The sequence below is a fragment of the Maylandia zebra genome, linkage group LG5, assembly GCF_041146795.1.
Source record: "Maylandia zebra isolate NMK-2024a linkage group LG5, Mzebra_GT3a, whole genome shotgun sequence".
In the NCBI taxonomy this organism is placed as follows: domain Eukaryota; kingdom Metazoa; phylum Chordata; class Actinopteri; order Cichliformes; family Cichlidae; genus Maylandia; species Maylandia zebra.
This window is the reverse complement of record NC_135171.1, coordinates 23,157,981-23,170,468: the sequence shown is the minus strand read 5'-3', so window position 1 is coordinate 23,170,468 and position 12,488 is coordinate 23,157,981. Positions and strand designations below refer to the sequence as shown.

The window sequence follows — 12,488 nt, the reverse complement described above, 5'->3', positions numbered from 1 at the left end:
TAAATAAGAGTAGGTCTTAATTCTGAAAGTGCAACATGAAAGACAGATTACAGTGAAAAATAATGATTTCTAAATTGATCTATTTCCTTAATATCTGGCTCATGCATTTGAAAATTATGTCTTATGTGTATGTTTAACAGATGAATAAGGCTAGATAAGATGACATGTTTGAACCTAAGTTAAGCTATTAGTTCAAATAAAATAATATTATACTAAAAAGGTCACTAAGTTGTGCATGCTGTGTTCCTCTATGCAGTATCAGGAGGGTCAGAAGAGGAGGAAGCCCAACTACAGCAGTGTGGATCTCTCGGAGGTGGAATGGGAAGACAAAGATGGCATAGTATGTGCCAAAATTCATATCGTTTTAAGCCTTTATGTTTAGTAGAATATGAACCACTAAATGTGTTTGGATCTGCAATATTAAGCAAATCAGTGACTTCATTACACACTGTAATTACACATTTATTACTTTGTTCGGTAATGGCAAAGGCTTCTATTAGATCAAATTAGCATACGAATTGCCATGGTGGGATTGCTCAGTTTTCTGCAACACAGTGCAATTGCATTGAAATCCGGCTGGTAGTATGATCAGTGACCCAGCCTTGCCCTCTCTGCTTTATCTTCTAGTTACGCAATGCTATGGTGAACAGGAGGACAGGGACCTTCTCTATGGAGGTGAAGAAGACTGTGGATAGAGGGGTGAGGCTGCAGATAAAGACGCTTAGTGTCTCCATAACAAATGAGAATGTTCTCTTTGTTGTCTCTGAACTGAGGGAATGAATCTGTTATTCTTTCAGAGGCGTGTGCTAAAGATGCACAATGATTATTACTACACTGACATCAAAGGAACTCCATTCAGGTGGAAGAAAAGTTTTATTACATTCATAATAAACTGACTTTCCATCAGTTTATGTCTCACTTCTACTCAAACGTTGACTGACTCAGGCTAATGTTCTTCTCGGTGCGTGCCTCTAGTGTCGGAGTAGCTCTCTCAAGAGGTCACGGAAAGTACTTCTTCAGAGGAAATGTGTCGCTCGAAGCAGGTACGCCACTCTTTGATTTAAACTTTTAAGTCTGAATACTTCACAAATACATGAAGAAATGGCTTGTGAGGAAGATCTTACTTGGTTAGTATCCTGTAGTGAGTATCCTGAGAATGTGGCATTTACAGGAAATATATAAAACCTGGTTATTTATATCCATTTATACATGAGTTTTTGTACCAACACAACAAAGTAAGACGTTTACATCAGGAACACATAACCAAATTTCTCTAATGATAAAAATCCTTGCACATGTAAATTTACTCTGTGTTTCAGTCATTGCAGATCAGCATTGCTGAAGCGTTACTGACTTGTGTTTTTCAGGGCTCCGTGATCTGGAACAGCCAGATGTCGCCCTGGCAGACGAATGGTAACACAGGGGTTATGGGAGTGGGCATTCATGCGTTATGTAGGTTACCCCTTTGTGATCACCAGGGATCCTGAGGCCTGTGGTCTGACAGTGTGGCTCTTTTGGATGCAGGACTTACTGCAACATAGAGGAGGAGCATGAACATCGTCACCTGACCCAGATTCAAGCTATTAAACTCTTCATGACGGGCCGCAGACCGCACCTCAAATGTAAGACATAAAGTGACACATAAGCAAGTCATAGTACAAGCAGCCTATAATTTCTGAAATGTAATTATCCTATCAAGTGTGATCAAGACAAAAACATGTTGAATGAGATGGATATACAGTTAATCAGACCCATGTTATCCTCTGATGTTACAGGTGACAGAGAGCTGATCCAGGAGGTTTTATTTGATGCTGTGGTCACTGCTCCGCTCGAGGCCTATTGGACTGGCTTGGCTCTCAACAAGTCAGAGTAAGAAACTTTAGGTACCTATTCCTGAGATATAGTTGTGAATAAAGCATTAATAATATGATTATCATTATATACCAAACTATCACAAGATTGCTTGTAATTCATCTGCACTCTTAAATGTCACTGTAAATGAAGGGTGAAGGGTTCCTACAGAAGCCCAGCAGGTTTGCTGGGTAAATACTGACATCTTTTGTTTTGTTTATTTATTAGGAAGGCACAGATTGTCTTCCTGGGGTCTGCTTTTAAAAACATAGATTAAAAAAAACATTGCATTCCACATAATTGAATACATTTAAACACATAAAGATTATGCTCAACACACATGTTGAATAAAAGAACATTAAAATAAGATTAGATTGTAGAAGTTAAAAAAAGCCCCCCCAAACCTCAAAAATATGATATGCAATATGTTTCTTTTTTTTTTAAATTATAAAACAATATGATTTATTTGATTTTAGTGTTCATTTAAGCAGTCACAGGGGTATATATTACTGTGCATTTAAGAAAATTTGTGGTTGCCTCAGGGAGTTAAAAACAGCCATCTGGTGGCATGTGTACACGACGCTAAATTAAGTTTTAATTGACTATGCTGATATGATGGATTGCAAAACTTTCCATGTTGCAAGTAGGAGTGCAGCAATTATCCAGTCGCCATCTTTTACCAGCAAAGTCAGAAGTGCTGTTTGTGTTAGTGCCATATGCACAGAGGTGCTTCGATGTAGCTGAGGTTTGATCACTTTAATACTTTAGAAGCATTTACCCAAATATAAAGTTAATTATTACTAGTATTTATAAATCTCTGACACATTATGAAATTATTTAATCCTAAATAACATCTTTTGTTCAAATTATACATACCTTAAAAAGATATGCCTTGTAAGACTCAAATTAATACATCTGTATAATTCAGTTTTTGGCTGATATAGCTGAAGCTAATTCTTCATCAACTATTACACTGTTACAGGATATGATGCAACACTTTGAATTCTAGAATAATGTGTAAGATGTGTATGCATGTTTGCAACTGATGATAATTTCCTTTTGATAAAGCTGCTGAATATTTTTTGTCACAAATGAATAATTTTGCCAATAAAATATCAAACTAAGTGCATCAGAAGTCATATGTGAATAATTACATGGATAACTAAAAAGCAATCAAGTATGAACTTAATAAGAACATCCGTGTTAAGTTAACTCTTATGTAAAAATACCCAGTTTGTCAAATACTGTGTTCAAAGAGAAATTTAAATTACATGCTGCATTAAATCAGTCACAAATGTTGAGGGAAAGTGTGTAAAATCAAAGCGCAGGTATATTTTTGTGGCATACACTCACTGCTTTAAAATCAATCAACAGAAACTCAGACAAAGGAGTGGAGATTGCTTTTCTGGGAACACGTACGGGTCTTTCGAGAACCAACCTGTTTGTACCCGTTGATCAGCTCTCCAACAGGTGAGTGCCACCGCTCAACATTTCTCTAACCATTCAGCGTGAGGTGAGGCTGTGATTGTACTTAATGAATCTAATCCTTTGCTCTTCACCTCAGTTTCACTCTGTATGCTTCCTCAGAGATTTCCTGACAGCAGAGGACAAGGAGGGTGTGTTTAATGCTGATCACTTCCCTCTGTGGTACAAGAGAGCAGCAGAGCAGGTTCCCGGCACATTTGTCTACTCCATCCCCTTCAGCACAGGTATGCAGAACATTATGGAGTGTGAAATATCAGCTCTATGAGCCTGTACAAAAATGTACAAAACATGAATTTATCTCCACAGTGCTGGTAAATTTTCCTGTATCTTCTAATATACAAGTTCATCTCAATGCAGCATTGCACACTGTACATTTTGCAAATTCATTTGGTTGCTGTAGGCATTAACTTGTCTTTCTACGTCTCTCTCTCTGTTATGGACTGTGGTTTTTACTGGTGGGATGCTCATCTCCCTCACAGCTTTCCTGCCGTTAATGTGGCTCACGTGCTGTCTACTATCTGGAGGGTAGAGATCTCAGTTTCCTTCTCCGGGACATTTGCCCCGCCTTTCCCCTGTTAATAATGACTGCATCCAGCCAGGCTTTGCCATCATAACCTGAAATGTTCTGTCACAGAACCCATTTCCGAATTATTATAGTCATCTGGCTGCAAAAAAGACCAGACTGAACTCCATTACTAGGTTTATTGTGCGGTTGCCGGGTAAAGGGTGCCATCTAGTGAACAGAAACTATAACTTGAGCTGTATTTATCTCCTTTTCTCCTCCAGCTTTAGAAAATAAAAGTGTGGTTTTGGCCAGCACAGCAATTCAGCTCCTCGATGACAGGAAATCTCCAATTGTTGCTGGTAATGACTTTGAATATTCTGTCATATCTTTAGTTTCTAGCTGCACTTATGTCCAAGCTCACTTTTGCTTGGTCTTGCTCTCAGCTGTAGGGATCCAAATGAAGCTTGAATACTTTCAGAAGAAGTTCTGGACTGCCTGCAGACAGGTAACAACACACCAAGTGTCACAACAGTTTTTCATACAAAAGTGAGCCTCATGATTATGCATGAAACTAACCTGTTCTTTATATGCTCAGTGTACAGCTCTGGATGGAAAATGTAGCATTAGCTGCGATAATGAGGTAAGAGAGCTTCTTTATTCTGACTTGAGGAGTGCTGAAAGGTATTAGAAGAAAATATGACTATGATCTTTATATCCACATTTCAAACAGGACATCAACTGTTATCTCATTGACAACAATGGATTTATTCTTGTTACAGAAGAACAGTCTCAGGTACTGTGTGCAACTAAACTACATCAAAGGACCAGTTTTGGCTTGAAGAATGTATTTCTTTTTAATAAAATACTCATCTTTTTAGATTTTGACCTTCCTTTGTCCAGGGTTAACATTTCTGTGAAAAGCACAAATTTAGATATAAATTTAAAAAACTAGCAAATTTTTCTATTACATATTTAGGCATAGAAATTTTCTTTATGATATTTATTCATTCAGTTCTTCCTTTAATGGCTTTCCATTGAGTCTTGAAATGCATTAGTGTCAAAAGGAAATATCAAAGTGGAAGAGTGAACTATGCATTTACCACTTTAGAAAATCCCAAAGACATTAAGTAACATCTGGTAATATAAGTGCTCTACATTGTGTGCATCAGAGCATTCACATAACCTTCAACTGCAGACCAAGAACAAATAGCTCCGGCTACACAACATTTAGCTGACCAGGGGCCTGTTCTTCGTACCTCGCTAAGTAAGTTAGCTGGATTAGATTGTTGACGATTTCGCGTGATCTTTGATCGTTCGGTTCCCCGAAGCTCATCCGGGACTTGCTGTCATAGCAACAGAGCCGTAAGCGTAAACCTGCTCGGGAGCAGGTTTACTTTATGTAAACAGGATTAGATCGCGGCCACGCAGGTATGTCCGCTTCATTTATACGAAAGCAACAGCGATATTTTTCCACTGTTTCACCATAAATAAATATTATCAATGTAACTAAAGATAATGCAGCACTTGATCCTTTTATTGATGTCACACAGATACATACAGGTCATTTCCTAAAAAAGGGAAATGAACTATTAACATTCTATTACATGTATGTGATTATTACAGATGTAATTCATATTTCAGAGTAGTAATTGTAAATTACTTCGTGTAATCAAGATGAGAGACCACGGCTATAAAAGCGAAGGTGGATTTGGGAAGCCTGTCGCAGCCATGTCCTGTCCGTATACGCGACCAACCCATTGCGGAAGGTGCAAGATTGATAAGGAGAGTCCTCAGAATTCAGCGTATATTGCGGGACAGACAGGATCCTTTAGCTCAGCGCGACAGTGTGCTCATAGAGAGATATCGATATTCCCGTGAGGGTATTATTTACTTAACCAACGTGTTGACGAGGGGGTGCAGGACCACCACCTGTCTTTTTTTCCTCTGCCCTTTTCTTGGTTGCTGTTATGAACAAACTAACAGAGTATTACAGGCCAGTATTACCTTGCCAAGAGACGCAAAGCAATCTAAGTGATAAATATTACCATTCTGTAGAATACTCCTGTATTCCACTTTTACTTGTTCCCATGTTCTTGTGGGTCCTGTTGTGGCTCTAATGTGAAAGGGGATATAATATAACATATTATAATATAATATAATGCCATATGATATTGGACAATATAGTGTCATATGATAGATCTACCCTACCGCCTACTGGTGTTGGCCAGAGGGGCCGATGGCGCGATATGGCAGCCTGGCTACAACCGTAGCTGCCTCCACCAGTGTGTGAATGTGGGAGTGAATGAATAGTGGTATCGTAAAGCGCTTTGGGTGCCTTGGAAAGCGCTATATAAATCCAATCCATTATTATTATTATTATTAAATTACCTACGAGTTTGATTTGTCAGCAACTTTCTGCCAGCCCTCTCTCCTTGCTTTTGCAGCCTTTGCAGTGTTCTCTTGCGTTTTAATTAAACTCTGAAACTCCTGAAATCCCTCACTCATGAGTTCTTGCTCTGCTGCCGGAAAATACCGAGCACGCCCCTTCGACATTTTCGCCGACCAATCAGCGGGTTGCCGATCAATGTTTCTACTATCGATGCGTAGCCCCTTTTACGACACCCAGTGATGTCACATTCCTGCGTCCAGCTGTACTAATCGTCAACAGCAGGTGTGTTCGGGGAACCGGATTAGCGAGCTCACGGTTAGCGCGATGGTTTGGTCTTGGATGTGTCATTTGATCTTGGATGCAGTAAGCGACGTACGAAGAACAGGCCCCTGCTCTCAGTGTGTCCTTCTCGCTTACAACATCTCTGCTCCGTGTGCACTCAACTCTCTGTTGAGAGGGGCCCGTTCTTCGTACGTCGCTTACTGCATCCAAGATCAAATGACACATCCAAGACCAAACCATCGCGCTAACCGTGAGCTCGCTAATCCGGTTCCCCGAACACACCTGCTGTTGACGATTAGTACAGCTGGACGCAGGAATGTGACATCACTGGGTGTCGTAAAAGGGGCTACGCATCGATAGTAGAAACATTGATCGGCAACCCGCTGATTGGTCGGCGAAAATGTCGAAGGGGCGTGCTCGGTATTTTCCGGCAGCAGAGCAAGAACTCTTGAGTGAGGGATTTCAGGAGTTTCAGAGTTTAATTAAAACGCAAGAGAACACTGCAAAGGCTGCAAAAGCAAGGAGAGAGGGCTGGCAGAAAGTTGCTGACAAATCAAACTCGTAGGTAATTTAATAATAATAATAATAATGGATTGGATTTATATAGCGCTTTTCAAGGCACCCAAAGCGCTTTACGATACCACTATTCATTCACTCCCACATTCACACACTGGTGGAGGCAGCTACGGTTGTAGCCAGGCTGCCATATCGCGCCATCGGCCCCTCTGGCCAACACCAGTAGGCGGTAGGGTAGATCTATCATATGACACTATATTGTCCAATATCATATGGCATTATATTATATTATAATATGTTATATTATATCCCCTTTCACATTAGAGCCACAACAGGACCCACAAGAACATGGGAACAAGTAAAGGTGGAATACAGGAGTATTCTACAGAATGGTAATATTTATCTCTTAGATTGCTTTTCGTCTCTTGGCAAGGTAATACTGGCCTGTAATACTCTATTACTCTGTTAGTTTGTTCATAACAGCAACCAAGAAAAGGGCAGAGGAACAAAAGACAGGTGGTGGTCCTGCACCCCCTCGTCAACAAGTTGGTTAAGTAAATAATACCCTCACGGGAATATCGATATCTCTCAATGAGCACACTGTCGCGCTGAGCTAAAGGATCCTGTCTGTCCCGCAATATACGCTGAATTCTGAAAACTCTCCTTATCAATCTTGCACCTTCCGCAATGGGCTGCTCGCGTATACGGACAGGACATGGCTGCGACAGGCTTCCCAAATCCACCTTCGCTTTTATAGCCGTGGTCTCTCATCTTGATTACACAAAGTAATTTGCAATTACTACTGTGAAATATGAATTACATCTGTAATAATCACATACATGTAATAGAATGTTAATAGTACATTTCCCTTTTTTAGGAAATGACCTGTATGTATCTGTGTGAAATCAATAAAAGGATCAAGTGCTGCATTATCTTTAGTTACATTGATAATATTTATTTATGGTGAAACAGTGGAAAAATATCGCTGTTGCTTTCGTATAAATGAAGCGGACATACCTGCGTGGCCGCGATCTAATCCTGTTTACATAAAGTAAACCTGCTCCCGAGCAGGTTTACGCTTACGGCTCTGTTGCTATGGCAGCAAGTCCCGGATGAGCTTCGGGGAACCGACTGATCCAGGATCACGCGAAATCGTCAACAATCTAATCCGGCTAACCTACTTAGCGAGGTACGAAGAACGGGCCCCTGGTCTCAGTGGTTACCACCTCACTGTGGTAGACGCTATTTACATGCTGATGCCCTAAAAAGCCAGCTTGCATCTCATGTTTCTTTGTGAATGCTTAATGCTGCTTAAATAAAACACAATTAAACAAATTAAAATCCTTTTTTTCATGCTTTCTGGTGTGCTTTGACATCATTTCTCTCTCAGACAGGGCTTTTCTTTGGAGAGGTGGAAGGTGCTGTTATGAACAAACTGCTACAAATGGGATCCTTCAAAAGGTTTGAGACACAGTTAAACAACTGGTTGAGCTTTAACCTAATAAATTAAACTCAAAGGCTAAAAAGCATGCTGTTATATATGAGAATAAGGCACATTTAAGCAAGACTTTAAGCAGCTATCCCCTTCAACACGCCACACCAGTTTTGAACTCTGTTTGTGCGAACGGGCTCCTCTCCTTCACTGTTGTGAATGTCTATCAGAGAACAGTAAAGGCTGCCAAGCACTCCTATTTTTCTCAACTTATTGCTGCCAGCTCGCATAACCCTCGTGTATTCTATAACACTATAAATTATGTACTTAATACAGAAGGCTATGTTCTTTTGCACTCTTCTCAGGTTATGTGCAATAAGTTTCTTAATTATTTTGTGGACAAGGTTGCTAGGTTGAGACCTCTGCTGATCTGGCATGCATGGTTCTTGCTTTTCTACCAATTGTTTTACCTGTTTTAGTGAAACTGTGTTGAAATCTAAGCCGTGTGGCTCTCCAAATGATGTTGTTCCTCCCCGCTTTCTCAAAAAGGTATTTCCTACCATCGGACCACACATTCTGAACATACTAGTATACTATACAATACTAGTATTTTGTCTGGTCAAGTACCTTACGAATTTAAGCATGCAGTCATACATCCTTTACTTAACCCTTTACAGCCGATCGGAGCGGGCACGCTCTGTTTTGCGTAACTATTTTTAAATCCCGGTAGCTCTGCAACCAAGTAAGCTAGCGCAATAATTTTTTTTGCATATGAAACTGGAGGAGTTGTACTTACATCTTATGCCATCAGCTTGTCCTAGGTCACAGTTTCCTTCCACATATAGCTTTGCAAAAACTGCATAAAAATCACTTGCAGCAACAAAAACATGATATTCCAGAAACACGCTTCGCCGATCCATCAGCTGTTTGTAACACTTCCTACGTCCATCAGCGCGAACTATCACATGACCGCATGACCTGCCCGAAACCGGAAGTGACGTCATTTTGCGGAAATGTAGTTTTTTTACGATCGGGGCCTTATGAGCTTGCGTTTTACTTGTTATGTGTTTTAAAAAGTTATGTTTGACTTTATGACTTTCTGTGTCGTTTCTGGGATGCTTAAGACTCATATTGCACTGCTGGAAATAGTTTATTTTGATGCATATGCTGTTATTTTGCAAATTTGCACTATAATATTTATTTTCGTTTTTCCTGCAGTATATAAAAATTGGTGTATTTCAAAAATAAAACTATGAAGACACTCAAAATAAATTTCCTGTGGTGGGAAACTAGTTTGTGTAACTTTTTTGTATTTACAGTTTTGAGGGATAAGCCTCTTAAATTTCTCTAACTAGAAATATATGTTAAAAAAACAAAAACGATTTTCAATTTTTTTGTAGTTTATTGCACTTTTTTGCAATTTATGTAATTACTATGCACCTAATGCAGACATATTATTAAAGTTTGGGCTATAATGGTTGTATTGATGTATAGCAACTTGAAATGCTCCCAAAAATGGCTCCACAGCATGTAAAAATATAATATAAGCTCTGGCGAACTTGGTTCTATGGTAGGTCTTAAAGGGTTAAGAAACCAGGGTTAGACAGCTCAGTCATGTCAAATTTTAGACCCATCTCTAAGCTTCCCTTTCTGAGTAAGATCCTGGAAATGATTGTTTATACTCAGTTGATGGACTATTTGAATGACTCTCAATTGTGTGAAATCTTTCAGTCCGGCTGTAAGCCCTTTTACAGTATGGAGGCAGCCCTCGTAAAAGTTATGAATGACATTCTGATAACGACAGAGCGTGGTAAATATGCAGTGCTTGTCTTGTTGGACAAGACCGCTGCATACGTCACAGTGGATCACGATTTGCTGATCTCCCGCTTACAGCACTGTGCGGGAATTTCTGGTTCGGCACTTTTGTGGTTAAAATCTTATCTCTCAAACTGGACTTTTTGTGTTGTCTGTTTTGTTGAAGCCCCATGTCCCCATTCATTCGCTTCGGTCAGCTGAGCAGCTGTTGCTTTCAGTCCCTAAGTCACGGCTGAAACTTAGAGGAGCCTGTGCGTTTTCTATTTCGGCTTTGATGCTTTGAAAAACTCTTCCTTTCCATATTAGACAGGCTACATCAGTGCCAGTTTTTAAGTCCAGATAAAAAAAAAACTATTTTTACTCCCTGGCTTTTAACTCTGTGGGTAACTGACATTTTTATTAATTTTATTGCTATGTTTGGTTTTTGCTATTTTATTACTATATTTATATTTTTATTGTACAGCACTTTGGTCTACCAGGTGTGTTTTCGAAGTGCTATATAAATAAACGATGATGATGATGATGAGATCGGATGTTTATTAAGACCTTCACTGTGCTGTGTGTGTTTCAGGATCACTCTTTATGACTACCAGGCCCTTTGCAGAGAGTATGCTGGGAGCAGTGACAGTGCACGCACTTTGTCAGATGTAAGTGTGCAACAGACAGCGTTTAGAGGAAGAGAAGTCAAAGGATATTTATAATCTGTGGTTCACAACATCTACAGCTGCATATGTCCTCAAACTAAACCACTGGCTATCGAACATATTTCAGTTTGTGGTTATCATTTGCATGTGGCTGATGCATGTTGAACAAGTGGAAAATGAACTACAGCATTTACAACAATCAATACAAAACAAAGCAAATAAAAAAGCTGACCTTATCTTTTCTTTGTCTTTTAGCCATTTTCTGTAGTTAAATGGCTTCTGACTGAACTTGTCATGTAAGAATTTTTGATAAAATATTTGTTTAGTATGGTTTACTCTGTTCTTATAACTTTCATCACAAACACTGATTATGTTTTATGTTTCTGCTTTTCTCTTAGTTTCCTGCTAGAATTTAACCTGTACAGCTGGTGGAATATTGATCTCTCAGTTAAAGGTAACCGTAACTTCGTGATGATTTATAGGCATTTGAGATCTGAGAGAGGGAGAATATTTGGAAAGTATGAGCGGCAGAAAGAAAACCTCTTCTGCTTAATGCTGATTTTGTAAAGCCTCTGTGTTTCAGTTAAACCTGCTCTGTTTCACGTTCAGCTCAGAGATCTCGGGGTAAAACCATGATGGTACCATGTGATACAGAATACCCTGCATTTGTGTCTGAACGGACCATTAAAGAAACAACCGGAAACATTGAGTGCGACGGCTGCATCAGGTGCTGCAAAGTGAACTGTCTATTAATCATGAAATAATAATCTAATAGTATCATTTGATTACATTTAACCAACATTAAACTTTTTTTTAAAATTAGACTTTGTGTTTGTGCTGCAGATCTTTTGTCATACAGCAGATTCCCAGCAGCAACCTGTTCATGGTTGTTGTGGATAATAAGTGTGACTGCAGCAGTGCTCCTCCAGTGACAATGGATCCCATTGAGATCATATATATCCTTTCTGTATGAAGCAGAGACATTTCATGAACTGAAACAAAATAGTTGAAAGTTGTTTTTTTTTTAAATTTGTTTCCTAAATATGTTTAGCTGGCTGTGAGAAAAAGTGATCATTATGAATTTCATCTTGAGGGGTTTACTATTGAGATGATTACACTTAGGGTTAAATTTGAAGTTGTGGTTTAGGGTAAGTGAGGTTTAATGCATGCTAGTTGGGTTTCAAACTTAGAACCATATCTTGTTGATTTATTCTTACACCCTTGACTCCTTTGAACACAACGAGTCACTAAAATGTGAGAGACTGAAGTATCAGAAGGACAGAAAAAAGCCTGAATCATGTCATCCTTTCCACCCTGAGGTATGTGAAAGTGCTGATCTGCACACACTATCTGTATGTATGCGGGTCAACATCGATACAGTGAAAGCTGACAGTAAAGGAAACACAAATAAGGTTATGTGCTACTCTATGAAAATGTGATAATGGTAATATAATTCCATATAACATCACTGAAACTGTTTTCTTTCTGTAAGAATAACATAATATTGTTATAATAATGTAATAGTAAGTTAGCTTTAGAGATAGTAGTTAAAGTGGTAGTAGTAATAGG

At 39.2% G+C, this 12,488-nt stretch overlaps 1 protein-coding gene across 6 annotated transcripts in view; it reads left to right on the top strand.

Moving 5' to 3' along the window:
• The window catches only part of cacna2d3 (calcium channel, voltage dependent, alpha2/delta subunit 3), a 39,153-nt gene that overhangs the window by 25,203 nt on the left and 1,462 nt on the right, over positions 1 to 12,488 (top strand). For 2 of the 6 annotated variants that reach the window (XM_076884031.1, XM_076884035.1), the window contains 20 exons: positions 257 to 340; positions 628 to 699; positions 798 to 859; positions 976 to 1,043; positions 1,368 to 1,413; positions 1,525 to 1,622; positions 1,776 to 1,869; positions 3,226 to 3,321; positions 3,439 to 3,560; positions 4,123 to 4,200; positions 4,285 to 4,346; positions 4,437 to 4,481; positions 4,572 to 4,634; positions 8,419 to 8,489; positions 10,847 to 10,922; positions 11,175 to 11,215; positions 11,318 to 11,373; positions 11,529 to 11,646; positions 11,763 to 11,876; positions 12,157 to 12,238. In XM_076884031.1, coding sequence (XP_076740146.1) covers positions 257 to 340; positions 628 to 699; positions 798 to 859; positions 976 to 1,043; positions 1,368 to 1,413; positions 1,525 to 1,622; positions 1,776 to 1,869; positions 3,226 to 3,321; positions 3,439 to 3,560; positions 4,123 to 4,200; positions 4,285 to 4,346; positions 4,437 to 4,481; positions 4,572 to 4,634; positions 8,419 to 8,489; positions 10,847 to 10,922; positions 11,175 to 11,215; positions 11,318 to 11,373; positions 11,529 to 11,646; positions 11,763 to 11,876; positions 12,157 to 12,238 — 1,548 coding nt within the window. Of the gene's footprint in view, positions 1 to 256; positions 341 to 627; positions 700 to 797; positions 860 to 975; positions 1,044 to 1,367; positions 1,414 to 1,524; positions 1,623 to 1,775; positions 1,870 to 3,225; positions 3,322 to 3,438; positions 3,561 to 4,122; positions 4,201 to 4,284; positions 4,347 to 4,436; positions 4,482 to 4,571; positions 4,635 to 8,418; positions 8,490 to 10,846; positions 10,923 to 11,174; positions 11,216 to 11,317; positions 11,374 to 11,502; positions 11,647 to 11,762; positions 11,877 to 12,156; positions 12,239 to 12,488 lie in introns of those variants that run through there. The other 4 variants (XM_076884032.1, XR_013098645.1, XM_076884033.1 and 1 more) reach the window with 4 other exon arrangements.